The sequence below is a fragment of the Eptesicus fuscus genome, chromosome 13 (genome assembly GCF_027574615.1).
Source record: "Eptesicus fuscus isolate TK198812 chromosome 13, DD_ASM_mEF_20220401, whole genome shotgun sequence".
Taxonomy (NCBI): domain Eukaryota; kingdom Metazoa; phylum Chordata; class Mammalia; order Chiroptera; family Vespertilionidae; genus Eptesicus; species Eptesicus fuscus.
The window spans coordinates 26,846,348-26,864,357 of NC_072485.1; the positions used below are offsets into that span (position 1 = coordinate 26,846,348).

Sequence of the window (18,010 nt, forward strand, 5' to 3'; positions counted from 1 at the left end):
ACTAGGGATACAGATCTAAGGTAAATGAGAAGGCTCAGTGAAATACTTATTTTAGACACCAGACTACAATTGTTTGACCAATTAAATGTATTTCAAGGTACAATTTTCCATATGATGTTGGTTGTCATTTCACTTTAGGCTTACAGTACATCTCCTTAAAGTATGAAAAAGTTCCTGTAAATTCTGACTTGACTCTGAACTTAATTGACAATTCTGATCTTTTTACTTTTTACCTTATTCAGAAATGAAAAGCACCCTAGCCAGTTTGGCTTTGTGGATAGAGTGTTGGCCCGTGGACTGAAGGTCCTGGGTTTAATTCTGGTCAAGGTCATGTACCTCAGTTGCAGGCTCCATCCCTGGTCCTGTTCTGGGCATGTGCATGAGGCAACCAACCAATGGGTCTCTCTCACATCAATTTTTCTCTCTGTGTGTCTCACCCCCTCCCTTTCTCTCTCTGAAATTCAATGGAAAGATATCCTGGGGTGAGGATTAAGGAAACAAAACAAAATAAAAGATGCTTCCAAGAGAAAAAAAAGGAAATGAAAACTCAACTCCTAGTACTATGAAAGTAAAGTTTGCAGATGCGAATTATTAAATATATTTTAGTTTAAAATTAATCTATTTTTTGTATTAAAAAAAGAAAAATCTTTACTTAAACTTTTAGCCTATATTTTTATACCAGAAATATGGATTATAGAGCATTATAGAGAATAACACTTATAGAACATTCACTTTATTGTTGTTATGATAATATATTTATATTTTAAAAATATGTCAGTTCAGAGTTTGTATAAACAGAAGTTAATCCTCAAGAATTCAGAAAAGGCCTGATTTCTTTCATAATTTCTTATATGATGAATCTCAATTGGTTCAATTTGTATATGTTTGTTTCCTTATTTGTTTGTTTCAAAGGAGAGAGCTAGGTTTCCTTGACCCTCTCTCTGAAGTCATTTCATAGAATCATTCTGGCCATCTTCCTCTCAGATTTATTGGCTAAATAGATTTATGGGGTAAATCTCACACTTCTGTATTTACTAACAAGTTATTAAAAAATAAATTGGACAATTCTGATTGATTTAGAACAAATAAGACCAGTAATAAAATGCTATATCCCACGTCCTGGAAATGGATACTTGCACACATTTGTATTTGGATAAGGACTAGGAACTGAATGTGTAGGATTATGTAAGCCATCTAGTGAGAACCATGTCCTTGGTAAAGCCCCAGGACTCTTTCTGAGCTCCAGATTTTCATCTGTGTCATGGCATAAATAGGTTGTCTTGCTTTAGTGAGTATTGCAAAGAGAAAAAAACATGGACATCACTACCCTCATATAACTGTTCGGAAGCCTCTCACCAACCCATGCCCAGAAATGACCTGTTGCTAATTCTTCCCAGAAACATGGATGGCATCTTGCAAGTCTTCCAGAATAAACTCATCTGCTCCATCTGCAGGAACTACTTCATAGACCCCATCACCATAGAATGTGGGCACAGCTTTTGCAGGCCCTGTTTCTACCTCAGCTTGCCAAACAGATCAGTTCTTGCTCGCTGCTCTGAATGCCAGAAAGCAATCCAGCAGAGAGACTTTCACACAAATGTCACTCTCAAGCAAATGGTTCTCACTGTCAGACAAGCCCGTCTGTGGCATTTCCTGCGCTCTAAGGACAATAGGTGTAGGATACACATGGAGGCAAAGCAGATCTTCTGTGAGGACCAGAGGAGCCTGCTCTGTTTGCACTGCTCTACCTCCCAGGAGCATGAGGCTCACAGACACTGTTCAGTAGAAGAGGCGGCTGAGCAACACAGGGTAAGTGATGCCCTTTTGGACCCACTTCTGTAAAGTGGGTATGAAACCCTGTGGGTCTGTTTCCTTGGGGATGGGATTACTCCATCCAGGTTTTTCTTTCAGAATCTCTGCCCTGAAATTCCTTAGTGTGAAGTCTCCCCAATTTGACAAATATGTGATGTAAACAAGGCAACTCTATGATTTCCTGTTTTCCATAGTTCTGATTTATCACTCATTCTGGGGGCCCTCCCTCTCTGAGGGCTAAATATTCATTCTCCTCTTCCTAGGATCTAATTGACCCTTGTGTTTTTTTTTTTTTTTTTTTTTGCAGGAGAAACTCCTCAAGACAATGCGCTCTTTATGGGAGAAATGTTGTGAAAATGACAGAAACCTGAATGTGGAAACTGTCACATCCAGATCTTGGGAGGTGGGTATTTGCATTTCTCCAACCTGCAGCATGAACATGTGTGGTTGAATGAATGACTTTAAAATAGGAACTTCCTGACACAATAATGTTCTTTGGGATTCAATATGGGAAGGGTGATCAACAGGAAAAGGGTATTTTCCATCCATAGATAGATAGTTGGGCTTTTTGTGAGGGTTTCTAATAAAATGACAGCTTCCACACAAAGCATGCTGGTTTGTTCACAGGATAAACAATATTTATCACTTCCACACCAACAGCCACAACAGACTGGGCCATTTCACAGAGTGCCATATGTGGAGGGAGGGGGTAAATACTGGGCATAGGAGATATTTGGCAGCCATTGAAAATTCAGATGAAGGATCTGAGGCATTATAAACATTAATGTGAATGTTGTTGGAAAAGCAGTTTTTGAAAACAGATGGAAAATTTCAGGAAGAATGAACAATGTCACCAATCCAGGGAAACCCTGAACTTACCCCAAGTAATTAATTTTGAATCTCTATATATAAAAGCCTAAGCAACTAAATGACCATAGGACCGGTTGACTGGTCACTATGATATGCACTAACCACAAAGGAACAGACGCTCAACACAGGAGCTGCCCCCTGGTGTGGAGTGTACTCCCACAGCCAACCTCCTGTGGCCTACCAACCTCCTGAGGTTCATCCTGCTGGCTGGCCGGCTGGCCCACCTGATCAGCCCTAATCAGGGAGAAGGTCAGCAGTCAATCTTCCGTGGCACCTTCCCCTGGCTTGCTAGCCAACCTCCTGTGGTTTCTTCCCCAGCCAGCAGGCTAACCTCACATGGTCCCTACCCCCAGCTGGCCAACCACCTGTGGTTCCTAACCCTGGCTGGGCAGCCACCCTCCAATTGGCCCCAATGCAGGGGCAGCTGGCTAACCTCCCACAGTTCCTTCAACCTGCCAGCAAACTCCCCTAATTGGCCCAGATCACCAACCCGGCCAAGGGACCCCCACCTGTGCACAAATTCGTACACCAGCCCTCTATTAATATATAATGTCTGAGGAGAAAAGTGACAAGAGATGAGGGATACATATAAACATGCCAAATATAGACTCTGGTATCTAAATAAAAGGAGATGTTTTAACACTTTAGGGGAATTTAACAATCATGGATTTCCTGAATTTGGATGTTTATCTTGAAGGTGTGATATCTAATATGAATTTACTCAACACATATTTCATGAGCACCTTGTCTGTATCAAAATTGATCTAGAAAATAGAGCAGTAAGCAAAGTAGAAACTATCCTTGCCCTGATAAAGCTTACACTCTAAATCAAATGGCGAATAGTCAACATATATATAGGTATAACATGATAAGTGATAAATTCTTTGTTGAATAATAAAGCAGTAAGGAGAAAGAGGAGTATGGGAGGGTAGGGACTGCAGATGAGGGTTTGAGTTCTAAATAAGATCAATCATCAGAGAAGACCTTAATCAATAAAGTAATTTAAAAAATTTCTGAAGAGGAAGGCAACCATAAGGGTATGTAGAGAAAGCATTCTAGATGGAGAAAATAGCACATGCAAAGGTATTGCAGGCAGGCATATTGGGGGCAGTTGAAAACCACAAAGATCTGAGGGGCATCAGAGTGAATTAGGAAAAGAATGAAAGGAAATAAAATCAAAGAGATAATAGGAGTCAGATTGTAAAAGAAACCTCCTTAGGATAGGATTAAGCTGGATGAAATGCAAGGTGATGAGCATATCAGTCTGAGGTCACAGCATGTGAAATGGGTTGAAGTAATTTGCTCCAACTTTCAGAAACCAAGCTAAACAGAGGAACCCTAATCCAATTAATATAAATTTAAACTGCATGCTTTATGGATGAGCTCTGTTGACTTACACATATTGGCTGGGAGATAAGAAATCACACATTTGCTTTTCTTTATGGGTATCTTATCAAAGGCTTCATTATGAATGAAGTGGATATAATTGGTTGTTTAAAAATATATAGAAAAGAGGATTGAGAAAATGTGGATTCTGAGCCTAGGCAAGACTGAGGGTTAAATATAATTGATCTTTATAAGGCAAAGAAGAATGAATGAGATTCAGTAGGAGATGAATGAAAGGGTTCATGTTTTGACTAACTCCATGTCATTGTAGGTTTATGTGACCTCAAAGGGTGAAGCGATCAGAGCTTTATATGATCAGTTGGCTCCATTTTTCTATCTGAAAGAGCATCATCATTTAGAGAGACTGCAAAGGGAAGGCAAGGAGATTTTTGACCAACTCAAGGACAGTGAAGCCAGGATGGCACAGAAGAGGCAGCTTTTAAGAGGAATGTATACAGAGCTGAAGGAAATGTACCATAAACCAGATGTAGAGCTGCTCCTGGTAAGAACTCAGAAGTAGGGTGTGAACATTCACATGCACTATCATTCCTTCTGCGGAAATCCATCTCCTCTTTTATGGCATTTTTTTCCAAAAACCTATTTCCATAGCCTCAGTTACTTTGTTGAGAGGATATTGCTCCTGCAAGGAACCCCACAAACCAAAGATTCCTCTTATCCTATCTAATAAAAGAGTCATATGCAGATTGACCATCACTCCAACACACAAGATGGCTGCCCCCATGTGGTCAAAGATCCTGCCCCCATGTGGACACAAGATGGCCACCACAAGATGGCCAACAGGGGAGGGTGGTTGGGAGGCACCAGGCCTGCAAGGGAGGGCAGTTGGGGTGATCAACCCTTCATGGGAGGGCAGTTAGGGGTGACCAGGCCAGCAGAGGAGGGAAGTTGGGAGCAAACAGGCTGGCAGGGGACCAGTTAGGCATCAATCAGGCTGGAATGGTAGTGGTTAGGGGGTGATCAGGCTGGCAGGCAGAAACAGTTAGGGGCAATCAGGAAGGCAGGCAGGCGAGCAATTTGGAGCCAGTGTCCTGGATTGTGAGAGGGATGTCCAACTGCCCATTTAGGCCCGATCCCAGTAGGATCAGGCCTAAATGGGCAGTCGGACATCTCATGAGGGGTCCCAGATTGGAGAGGGTGCAGGCTGGGCTGAGGGACACCCCCCCCCCGCCCCCGTGCATGAATTTCGTGCACCAGGCCACCAGTATTATCCATAAGAAACAAAACTCTGTGGGATGGTAAAAAGAATCCCCTTCTAAAAGTCAATGATATATTTTGGCTTTGTGAAAGAGCACAAAATGGTAGGGGGTTTATTGATATTGAGGCTAATTATAAACATGGCAATATGGGGAGATTTGGGGATCTACACTTGCATTGCTGTCATTTTTGGGTGCACCCACATTGGAAATAGATAAGACGCTGGATACTTAATCATGGTTACAGCAGCACACAGGGACTCCCCAGCCCTCTTCCCCCTTCACTTGCTCATGGAAAGTCTTCAGGAATCAAGTCTCCAGCAGAACTTGAGTTTATGACAATATGGTAAACTGGGGAGAGGAAGTAGAAAGTAGATATGTTTTCTAGGATGAAACGGAGGAGGGAAATAATATCAAAATTTCCCACCAGGATTCTGGAGAGACTGAGCAGAAAATAAATAAGATAAAGAGCAAAAAATAAAATAAGAGAAAGAAACTAAATGAAAAATATAATCTTCCATGGACCTAGTGGAAGAGTCATTGGTAAAAAGCACTAAACCTTTCTATTTTTCTCCACAGGATTTTGGAGACATATTGCCCAGGTGAGTCTGTACCTTGATACCACCTGGTGCTCTTTCAGAGTTTTCACAGACATCAGGCAGGATATGCTACTGTGAAGGCACTTATTGGGATCTTGATTGAATTTTTTTTTCCTGTATCTATTTTCCCCTCCCAACTCCATGTATATGTATCTTTTGATTGATATATTGAGTGATTTCATTTGGCAGTTTCAAAGGATAAATTGCAAAAATAAAATAAAAATAAACAAACAAATAAAACAAACAAACAAAAAAAAAACACCAAAAAACTGAATAAAGGAAACCTCTTCATTCCCAATTTCCCTTTTAGTTCTCAAAATTCTACACATATGAGGGAGAAGGTGCTAAGTTTTCTGCGTGATGAGAAAGTCAAATACCTAAGAGGCAGAGCTAGTGGAATCTGGGGTGCGAGGGTAGAGGAAATACCCAGCAGTGAGAAAGCCCTGGTGATTTGTTGATCTATTCATAGCAGTTGACAGTCCTGAAAAACAGATGAAACACATTCTCTAAGTAAGAGAACAATGTGAGGCCCCTAGAACCCCTTGCCCCAGGAAGCAGATCCCTCTGCCTGGGAAAAGTTTCCCAGCCTCTATGTTGAGAGTGTGCAATAGGACAACTAGTCTTCAGAGAACCCCATCATTTCCAGATGGGGAGCATTTCCGTGGAATCCAGAATTTCCCTCTTGAATATCCTCAAGGACATAAGAGACTGAGGATCTTTACAAATTCCTGGACAATATGAGAAAGGGTTAGACTGAATTCTGGTTCAAATGGACTTTCCATTAGACTTGAAAATTAAGGAACTATAAAGAAGAATTATTTGGCAAAGTGATATTTTTGAATTTTCAAATTAGTGGATTTAAATAATTCTATTGAAGTATCTTATACATAAAAATAGTGGTTTATTTGTTGACTGTAAACATGATATCTTCCTCTTCCTTCTTGCAGGAGTGAGGCAGTGTGTGTGCACATGCCCCAGCCTGTGAAAGCGGAGCTCACTGCAGTGGCCATTCCGGAGATGATGACAAGGTTCAACTTGCTCAAAGGTAAGCGCAGGCCCATGCGCCATATTCCCATTATCTATCCTGTGTTGTTAGGGCCATGCAGGTAATCTGCCCTCTTCTATTAAGCGTGTTACTCCTTTCAGACATAAGTGAATCATTTGACTGTATAATCCATCTGAAAGGGGACATGTCTCTACATTTATAATGCCAAGAGTGGAAGATAGTGAAAACAGAAATATGATTCAGACTCATAAATAGTGAGTTTCCTATAGGGAAAGGAATGATGTCAGAAATGGACAGTTAAATAAATGTAACAATGTTCAGATTTAAGGTTAATTATCCAATGTTATGTAATAAACTATACATTTATTCAGTATAATTTTTAAATGCTAACAGCACTTTTGTGTGATATATAATATACTGGATCTTATTTGGTTTTGTATTTTTATTTTCAATGGTCATATAATGCAAAAATTTGAATTAATATGTAGGAGTTAATAGAAGAAATATTTTTATAAACAACGAAGTAAAAACACAGCACCATTCAGTTTACTCATAATTTGAAGAGGTACATGGTAAATCTCAAAATGCTGACAGCCCAGAGCCAGGACAGAGGACAGAGGGACTGGTGAAGGGTTTTGCAAACACCATTTTAAGAAACAATTAAAATGGACATAAATTGGATTTTCATTAATTTATCCAGAGAAATGCTTGACTCATGGCAAATCTTCATTTCCCTTCCAAAATGATGATGTGATTATTTAGAAGAAATGTTCTTCTGATTCTATTTTTTTACAATGGAAGACAATTTAAATGTTTAGGGTCAAATATAAGAGAATATTATGCATTGGCCATTTCGCTATGAAAAGTGAACTTGGAGAAATGAGTCTTTTTGTGCTTAATCCTCACCCAAGGAGATATATACAACCTTATTTTTTATTGATTGAAGAGAGGCAGGGAGAGGAAGGGTGAGATAGAAACATCAATGATGAGAGAGAGTCATTGATGAGCTGCCTCCTTCATGCCACCTTCTGGGGATCAAGCCCACACCCAGTCATGTGTCCTGACTAGCAATGGAACCTTGACCTCCTGGTTCATATGTCGACACTCCCTAAGCCACAAAGTGAGAGAGAGAGAGAGAGAGAGAGAGAGAGAGAGAGAGAGAGAGAGAATAAGAGAGAGGGACACCAAGTACCCAGAGAGATGCAGGTGCAGAGTATGGAACCTGCAACCCAGGTATGCACCCTTGACTGTAATCAAACCCATTCCCCTAAGTGTCTGAGCCAACACTCTGACCACAGTCACACTGGCCAGGGTGACATGAATCTTATATTTGACCCTAAACATTTGAATTTCAAAAAACCAAATCTGTTGTTAGGGATCTGTTTGTTCTGCACATGTATTCGTCATCTCTGTGCTTTATTAGAGGTGATAACCAACACTGCTCTTGCTGTTTTGACCTCATAATAAAGTAACGTCTTGGAAGAGCGATGTATTCATCAGGACTCCTATTTACAATGTGTCCACGTGATTTTTTTTTTCTTTTTGCAGAGGCTACCTCTCTGGTTTTTGGAAGAACTCACAGTCATGTCTTCCTACAGGGAGATGTGATAAGCCTGAGTATTGGATGTATTATTCAAGGTGCACCATGTGCCTTTCCGCAATCTGAGTGTTTTTTTTACTGGAATACTCAGACTTATACCACTGGGAGACATTACTGGGAGATAGAAGTGGGAGACATTTGGAATTGGGCTTTAGGAGTCTCTTGTGATGATTGGATAAAGATGAATATAAATCTCCAGAAGGCATTCTATCTTCTTGGCTGTGCTAAAACGGACATGCACCACAGTGTCTTCACCACCTCCCCACTTTTACTGCAATATGTGCCCAAACCTATAGGTCGAGTAGGGATATTCCTGGATTATGAAGGTGGAAGTGTGACCTTTGTAAATGTAACGCAAAGTTCCCTTATATGTAGAATTGCCTTTTGCTCTTTCTCTCCCCGTCTCAGGCCTATCTTTTGCTGTAGTCACTTCTGACTAGAAATACATTAGGAATCTCTCTATATGCTGGGGCCCTCCAATATCTAAGGAAGCCCTTTTCCTGGTGCCCTATCAAATAAGATAAATATGTTATACATTTTTGTTTTTTGTTTCCTTGTTGTCCTGAATATCTACTTACTGTATAATTAAACATGAAAACCTTCAAAACTATGTATTGGTTTGTGCTTTACTCAGTTTAGGAAAATCATCATCCATGAAGCATGGCATAGAATGAGTTTACTCTTTTTTGCTTTATTTGTGAACTGTCATGAGGAAGTATAATTAGAGATGGCAGTGGTGTCTGGAAAAGTAAACTTCAATGCATGGGAGCTGGCATCATTCATTCTCTTTCCAAACAGACATGGTTGTAGAGACACAATAGCAGAAATATAACACACACACACACACACACACACACACACACACACACACACACACGCACCAATGGCAATTTAGAAATTATTTTCTAATTTATCTTCAGCTAACTATATTCTACATGTTCTTGTCTCAGTTTAATAATCCATAGTTTGAAGTGATGTTACTTAATAACCTGTGCTGTGCATTCCTTTGTAATTCTCACCACATTGATACATACTTCAGTGTTATTCGTATTCTGTACTAGATGGAAATTCACAGGATGGTCAGACCAGTATTCTCCTCATCTTCCTTGGTATCTCCGTCTAGAGATACATTTATTCATACACTACTAGAGGCCCGGTGAATGAAAATTCATGCACTGGAGGGGCTCCCTCAGCCTGGCCTGCCCCCGCTCACATTCCGGGAGCCCTCAGGAGTGGGAGTTGACCTGGTGATCAAGGGAAGGCAATGCCCCCATCACATCTCTGCTGCTGCCACTGCTGGCAGCACATGCCTAAGCTAGTTCTGGTTACCTGAGGTTTGCCTGTCTCAGGCTGGCCCTGGGCTCCTTAGGGGGCTGAGGGAACCAGGGCACTCTGGAGGCAGGTGCAGTACAGCTGGGCCACAGCTGTGCCACGTGCTTGCTGTCCTGGCAGGCCTGAGGGGACTAGGTGCCATCTTGTGGCTGTGGGCTTTGCCATCTTTGAGGACGTGACAGTCAATTAGCATATTCTCTCCTTATTGGCTGTGGGTGCTTCCATCCCTGTGAAGGCATGATGGTCAATTAGTATATTCCCTCTTTATTAGATAGGATACTGTCCATATGTTAAGTACCTAATGCTATATCATCATCTTCATATCTCAATATCACTCCCTGGCTTTCACTCTATTAATCTAGCTGTGAAGCCCTGTGTCATTTCCCCACACCTATCCTACAATTCACCCTCTCTACAGCTGTGATTAACCTGTTGATTAAACTCTTCAACAAATATTTAGTCTTAATTATTGCATTTAAAAATTTTATATAAATTCTATTTTTTATTCAATATGATGGAAACCATCTGCTGAATTTGTTAGTTGTATGAAGACTCAAATTCAAAATAAGATTGTATTTATATAATTTGAACATCGTGACCTCAGTCATATTATGTTAGAGATCCCACTTTCACTTAATTATATGTAAATGTATTTTTAATTATGTGCTAATATAACTAAGATTTTTTACACTCTTAATTAACATCATTATTCATTACCCATTTCATTGAGGATATGCTGAGGCTCTTCTCTTACATTTGAAATACTAGCAGGGGAAAGAATACATGGGTGTTTATAAATAAAAAGCTTTTACCATATTTTAATTTTAATAGCTAGTGGTGAATTTTACTGGATTCTATTATGACAGGAATTTTTTTAAAAATATATTTTATTGATTTTTTACAGAGAGGAAGGAAGAGGGAGAGAGAGTCAGAAACATTGATGAGAGAGAAACATCAATCAGCTGCCTCCTGCACACCCCCTACTGGGGATGTGCCCGTAACCAAGGTACATGCCCTTGACCGGAATCGAACCTGGGACCCTTGAGTCCATAGGCCAATGCTTTATCCAGTGAGCCAAACCAGCCAGGAATGGATTTTTTTTTTAATTTAACATTTTATATTGCTTAATTTATAATGTATAAACTGTGCTTCTATGAAAACACACACAAATGAACAGTATACACTAAAAGCTATCAACTTTCTCGTCATTGGTGGCTATCTAATTCATGTTTTGGTCAAGTGTTTATGGCAAAGTCATTAATCTATAAAAAGTATTGTGGTATTTTTAGTGTCATTAAATTTCTAAACGGAGTAATTTTATTGTGCAAAAACGAAATAATAAAAATACTTGAAAGTGTGCCAATCAGTGTCAGTTTTTAGCTGAAAGTTGATTTTTATATTATCTGTAAACACCAAACACAGCCATCATAGATGTCCCTGTCCACAGACAACCTCTCAGTAACTTGAGACCTTTTTCAGTAATCGGGTCCACCTCTGGCTGGGGCAATGAAACCCTTAGCTACCACCCAGTAGCAGGTGACAGTGCTGAGAAGAAAGGGACACACACCCGGGTTGACCCCTGGAGAATTTCCTGTGGTAGTTTTGCAGCCAGGAGCCATAGCCCCATGCCCCCCAGAGACAGGAGTTGGAGGTCCCCAGTTGTTTGATGCTGGCTCCTCCCACTGTAGAACCCAGCCAAGGAACCTGGACTTCATTTCTCTGTGGAGCTGCTGGTAGAGCTGTTGAGTGTAGGGTTTAGGGGTTACCCTGAGGACATTCTGATTGAAATTTCACCCCCTCCTCTGACCCCAATCACCACCAAGTGTTTTGGTTCTTTTTCTCCTCTTGGTGCCTGCCTCTCCCATTCTGCTGGGGATCCATTCCCTCCACCATTGCTGGCTGTGGCCAAGGTGTCCTGCCCGCATAGCTCTGCTGGTCACTATGACTACAACCTCGATGGTCCATATTTTATAAGGACAGTGTTCCCATAAGAATGACAGATGCCTATAAATGGATCTGCCCTTGCTGTTGATCCTTCGGAGCTGTAGGAACCCTGTAAGCCCTCTCCCCTCTTCCTTGGGTTTGAGCTTTGTCCACCTCATCACACTTCTCACTCAGTGTGTGGTTTAGGAAACCTGCTCAGAGGTCCCAGTCAGCCAGCCTGTGCCCAGCCAGCTCAGCCAGGTTCGGTGAGCCTGAGAGGGGGCGGTGAAGGATTGAAAAAGACAAGAGAATGAAAGCTGGGTTTGGATGGTGCACTCTTCTCTCTCATGGAGAGCTAGCAACAGCACCACAGCCTGTAAGCCGAGTCATTATTTTGCAGCCATATTCCACGAGGCAAAGTAAGGGCGTGGTTACAACGTTCTTATGGGTTTCAAGTCTACTCAATTACATGCACCTGAACTCTATCAATCCCACATCACTCAGACTCATGGGGCCACATGTTTGGACGATTGGTTCAAGCTTACAACTATAGCTGTTGGCTGTAATTGTGCTGGAGGGTTTGCCCTCCAAGCTGGGACTTGCCCGTGGCCATGAGAGGACTGTGCTCTCTCATTAGTCCCAAGCTTGAACCTGTCCAAACACTGTAGTCACTCTCCACACCAGCCAGCACAGGACCATCTCCATCTGTATCAGGACAGCCCAGTAGTAACTTCAAAATCTTATATCCATATATTATCTGACCCAGCAATATCATCTCTAGCTATCTTTCCAGTAGAATTTTTCACAAACAGGGATATTCACAAAAGAATGTATTTGGTGGTATTTTTCAATAGCTGTATAAATACATAGGAAATAACTTAAATGTTCTGAAATCTGGGGTATCATTTCCTAAAATACACCACATATTATTAACCTAAGATATGAATACTAGTATATTCTGTAATTACTGTTTTAGTCCACCTGCCCTGACCAGTACTTGAACTGTGACCACTGAGCCCTGAAGAGCCCATTTCTTCATAACTGCTGCCTGAGGGGCAGGCTGCTAATGAAACCAAAACCTAAGTGCCCTATGTAACCCCACAGACCCTAGAGTGGGGCAGTGGTAGGCCATCCAAAGCTCCAGTAGATCCCTTACACAACTGAGCACATGCATCCGAAGCCGGGTTTATTTGTGTGTGACAGCTGCCATTTTGTAAAATACAGAAAATTGAAAGTATAAAATGAAATAACTTTACACTGAGCCCTTCATTTTGTGGACCTTGATTTAATAGACTTAGAATTTAACAGACAAATTTTCTGGGCTCTATGTCATATGTAAAAATTAACACTATGTTATTTTTTAAATATATTTTTCTTTTTTAATATTTATTTTTTAAAATTTCTTTATTGAGTAAGGTATCACATATTTCTCCTCATTCCCCCATTCTCATCCCAAACCCCTCCCCATGTATGCCCCACCCTCCTATTGTCCGTGACCCCCTCCACCCTTCCCTACTTTCCCTCTGAGGTCTGGCAGTCTTTTTATTGATTTTCAGAGAGGGAGAGAGATAGAAACATCAATAATGAGAATCATGGATTGGCTGCCTTCTGCAAGCCTCGAACTGTGGATCGAACCTGAACCCAGACCTGTGCCCTTGACCAGAATGGAACCCAGGACCCTTTAGTCCACAGAACTATGCTTTATCCACTGAGCCAAACCAGCTAGAGCTGCAGCCTGTTAATTTTGACATGATTTTAACAAATAATTGCTTATAATAATAATAATAATAATTATTATTATTATAATTAACAGGTAGTTGTTGTTTGTTAACTAAATCACTGTTATCTTTAAAATTTTTAGCGAATAGGACATATGGTGGAAAAAACACTAGAAATTTTGCTGACATAAATATTACATTTCTACAACTATAGTCAACATACTGAAATCCAGGGGTCACTGCTTCTAAACAATGTTCAGTGAATGATTAGCACATGATCACACCACTTCCTGAGCTGTAATTGGTTGTGCTGGCTGATGGTCCCATTGGTGCTAAGCCATATCTCTGCTGTGTGCATTTGTTTAGTCATGGTGACGATGATTACATACATTTTCTAGACCTCTGCAGTATAAATTTAAAATTATTGTAATACATATAGAAAACTTTTCTGTGAAATCAAACTTTTCATATATAGTTATTTTTTATTTATTTTTCTTTTTTAAATTCTCACTTGAGGATATTATTCCATTGATTTTTAGAGAGAGTAGAAGAGAGAGGAAAAGACAGAGAGAAACATCGATGTCAGAGAAGCACATTGGTTGGTTGCCTCCTGCATGCCCCAGGACCAGGGCCCTGGCCTGGGAGGAGCCTGCAACCAAGGTAAATGCCCTTGACCTGAATGAAAAGCAGGACTGTTTGGTTCATAGGCCGACACTCTATCCACTGGGCCAATACAGCTAGGGCTGTATACTTAATTTTAATTACACAAACTAGTTGACATAGGTGAAAACAGGTAAATTAAAATAACTTTTATTCTTAAGTTACAAACAGAGTAGATTATTTCATAAACTAGTGGCCCGGGAATGAAATTTGTACATGGGGGGTTCCCTCAGCTCAGCCTGCACCCTCTCCAATTGGGGAGCCCTTGGATTGGGCCTAAACTGGCTGTTGAACATCCCTCTCACAATCTGGGACCCCTGGCTCCTAACCACTCACCTGTCTGACTGCCTCATCACCCCTAACTGCCTCTGCCTGCCTGCCTGATCACCCCTAGGTGCCCTCCCCTGCCAGCCTGATCTTGCCCCCAACTGACCTCTTCTGAAGGCCTGATCTCACCCCTAATGGCCCTCCTCTGCTGGCCTGGTCACCCCCAACTGCCCTCCCTTCCCAGCATGATCTCGCCCCCAACCGCGCTCCCCTGTCTGCTTGATCTTGCCCCTAACTGCTCTCCCTTGCTGGCCTGATCATCCCTACTACCTCTGCCTTGGCCTCCAACACCATGGCTTTGTCTGGAAGGAAGTTAGACCTCTGGAAGATGGCCAGTTGAACTGGTCTAATTAGCATATTATTCTTTTATTAGAATATATAGATTATATACAATAGGATTGCTTAAATGGGGAGGGGAGCCTTTTTCAGTAGGAGGAGATGCTCTTGGTAGACAAAAATATATAACCCCTATATCTGGACTCATAGCCAGTGATATGCACTATACTCCCGAACTGGTCATTAAAAAATTGAACCACTTTCTTACACCTTACACCAAACAGCTGTTGTCCTTAAAACCCCTCCTCAGCCCCCACCTTAGGTTCTGCCTTTGCAGATTAGGTTCTGATTTTTCAGTTTGTATGCCAGTCAGCATTTCCGGGCCTATCTCCAGACCTGATCAGAGAGGTGTGGCTGATCATCAGCCCCTGCAGAGGCACAGAGAGAAAGAGAGGTGCAGCTGTGGGCCAGGCCCAGAGAGAAAGAGAGAAGCAAGGGCTGACCAACAGCTGCCACAGAAGCTACAGAGCAGACCCTGCTTCTCTCTCCAGGCCTCTATCTGGGCCTGATCTACAGCCTGTTTGGCAGTCAGTGCTGGGTCGCCATGGCAACCACACACTGATTGCAGGACTGACTTCCAGTCCTTTGAGCCTTTGGTCATTTTGGATGTGTGGACCCAGGGTTTTCATCTATTAGGATTAGTCTGCTACATTTGGTCAAACATTTAACTTACTGCTAATGCCTTGGGAGGGCCTGACACAATGATTTTGGGGGTCTTATATGGACCATAGGCAGGACGATCCCCACCTATGGATTAGAGAATCACATTAAGAAATGCCTGAGACTCACAAGAAACTCAATAAACATTATTAAATGAATCTTAGATATTGTTGGGCATCTGTCTGCTATGATAGCATTTATGTTTTATTTATTTTATTTTTATTTCAGAGAAAAAGGGAGAGAAAGAGAGACATAGAAACATCAATGAAAGAAGAATCACTGAATTGCTGCCTCCTGCAAGCCACACACTGGGGATCAAGCCTGGAATGTGGCCATAAGCACTGAGCTGGAATGGAACCGTGACCTCCACGTGGGGGGTGCTCAACCACTGAGCCACACCAGTCAAGCAGCATTTATGTTTTAGATGCATCATTCAGACAGTTGTTTTCAGAAACAAAAACTGAATGTTGTAGAGAGTATGAAGCGAATGCAGAAGGACAGTTACCAGCAGCTGTAGGTCCTACCCTGATGGATTTCTTATTAGACAACTTCATCTTCCCACTACTGACTTAACGTGGCTGAAAAGAGAATAGAAATCTTTTCCTCTCACTTTGGAAATCTTGTTTAACCTTCAAACTTGCAATGTCAAGGGTTCCAAGTCCTCCACCTCTGTCAGGAATGTCGGGAGGCCCATTAGAAGAGAGCTGGTGTCACATACAGACCCAGGTAGTGAAATTCTCCCACATGTGGACCATCAATAGCTTTTGCTGGCAGGAAATGGGTGAAGTCATTCAAAGTTCAACCTTTTCATCAGAAGCCAATGATCAACTGAAATGGTGTTTGAAAGTATACCCAAAAGGGCTAGATGAAGAAAGCAAAGATTACCTTTCACTTTACCTGTTTCTAGTCAGTTCTCCAAAGAGTATATTTTTTTGCAAAATTCAAATTCTCTATCTTGAATAACAAGGGATAAGAAACCAAATCTTGGGAGAGTCACCAGGCATATTAGTTTGTACAAGGCAAAGACTGGAGATTCAAGAAATTTATCCTTAGAGGTTTTCTCATGGATGAAGACTTCAGGTTTCTCCCTGATGGCAAGATGACCCTCTTCTGTGAGGTGAGTGTGGTGCAAGATTCCGTCACCATTTCTGGCCAGAATGCCATGAAGATGGTGAAGGTTCCCGAGTGCCAGCTGGCCGATGAGCTAGGAGGACTTTGGGAGAATTCCTGGTTCACAGATGGTTGTGTGTGAGTTGCTGGCCAGGAAGTCCAGGCTCACAAAGCTATCTTAGCAGCTCACTCTCCAGTGTTTAGGGCCATGTTTGGACATGCAATGGAGGAGAGCAAAAAGAATCGGGTGGAAATAATTGACATAGAGCCTAGCGTATTTAAGGAAATGATGTGCTTCATTTACACTGGGAAGGCTCCAAACCTGGACACAATGGCTGATGGTTTGCTGGCTGCTGCTGACAAGTATGCCCTGGAGCGTTTGAAGGTCATGTGTGAGGAAGCCCTCAGCAGTCACCTGTCTGAGGAGAATGCTGCAGAAATGCTCACCTTGGCTGACCTCCACAGCGCAGATCAATTGAAAACTCAGGCAGTGGATCTCATCAACTCTCATGCTGAGGATGTTATGGAGACCTCGGGGTGGCAGGCGATGGTGGTGTCCCATCCCCACTTGGTGGCTGAGATGTACCGCTCTCTCGCTTCAGCACAGGGCTCCTGTCTGGGACCCCCACGCAAGCGCCTGAAGCTGTCCTGAGATCCTGCCTTTGTAAGACTCGCTTGATTTTCCAGAAGCAGAAGCCATAGTTGCTGCCATTGAGCACCAGGTAGACAGTGCAATCTGTGGAGTATTTGTCTGCTGTGGGGGGAAGTCTGCATCTCAGCCCCAGATTTTTAGTTTTATTATTTTCCTTAAAGAAATCATAATTTTAAATGTATCTTTATTGATTTCAAAGAGGAAGGGAGAGGGTGAGAGAGAGATAAACGTAAGTTATGAGACTGAATCACTGAGAAGCTGATTCCTGCATGCACCCACAACCGAGGCATGTGTACTGACCACCAATGGATCCTTGACCTCCTGGTTCATAGATTGACACTCATCCACTGAGCAACACTACCTGGGCTAAGGATATTTCCTTCCATTGATATTAGAGGTGTGCAAAGGAGGGAGGGAAAGACAGAGACAGAGACTCAGAGAAAGAGAAAAAGATGCAATGCCCAGACAGATGAATTTCAAGGGATGGAAACTGCAACCCAATTATGCACCCGTGAGTGGAATCAAACCCCTGACCCTTCATGTGTGAGCCAAACCTCTGAACACTGAGACAATGGCCAGGGTGAGATAAATCTTATATTAGACTTTAAACATTTAAATTTAGAAAAATTTTCAAAGTATTTGTTTGTGCTTTACTCCATTTTGGAAAATCATCACCCATGATTCATGGTATAGAATATGTTCTCTGGATTTTGTCTATTTCTAAACTGTCATCAGAAAGTATGATAATAGATGACAGGGGTATCTGAAGAAGGCAAAATTAAATTCAAGAGGTTGGCTTATTCCA

General features: G+C 41.8%; 1 protein-coding gene and 1 pseudogene across 1 annotated transcript; both read left to right on the forward strand.

Moving 5' to 3' along the window:
- Positions 1 to 1,401: 1,401 nt before the first annotated feature.
- On the forward strand, positions 1,402 to 9,610 carry LOC129151160 (tripartite motif-containing protein 51-like). The gene is made up of 7 exons (XM_054725110.1): positions 1,402 to 1,809; positions 2,120 to 2,215; positions 4,340 to 4,570; positions 5,862 to 5,884; positions 6,829 to 6,926; positions 8,643 to 8,858; positions 9,549 to 9,610. The coding sequence occupies exons 1-7, from the start codon at positions 1,402 to 1,404 to the stop codon at positions 9,608 to 9,610; spliced, it is 1,134 nt and encodes a 377-aa protein (XP_054581085.1).
- Positions 9,611 to 16,085: 6,475 nt separating this feature from the next.
- Positions 16,086 to 17,205, forward strand: LOC103292981 (speckle-type POZ protein-like; annotated as a pseudogene).
- The last annotated feature ends 805 nt before the right edge of the window (positions 17,206 to 18,010 follow it).

What these genes read in the sequence shown, in the direction of transcription:
- LOC129151160 (XM_054725110.1), top strand. Translation starts at nt 1,402, where the DNA reads ATGGATGGCATCTTGCAAGTCTTCCAGAATAAACTCATCTGCTCCATC. An exon ending in AAGGTTCAACTTGCTCAAAG is followed by an intron (nt 6,927 to 8,642) that starts GTAAGCGCAGGC and finishes ATTGGGCTTTAG; the next exon opens with GAGTCTCTTGTGATGATTGG. An exon ending in AACGCAAAGTTCCCTTATAT is followed by an intron (nt 8,859 to 9,548) that starts GTAGAATTGCCT and finishes ATTCTGTACTAG; the next exon opens with ATGGAAATTCACAGGATGGT.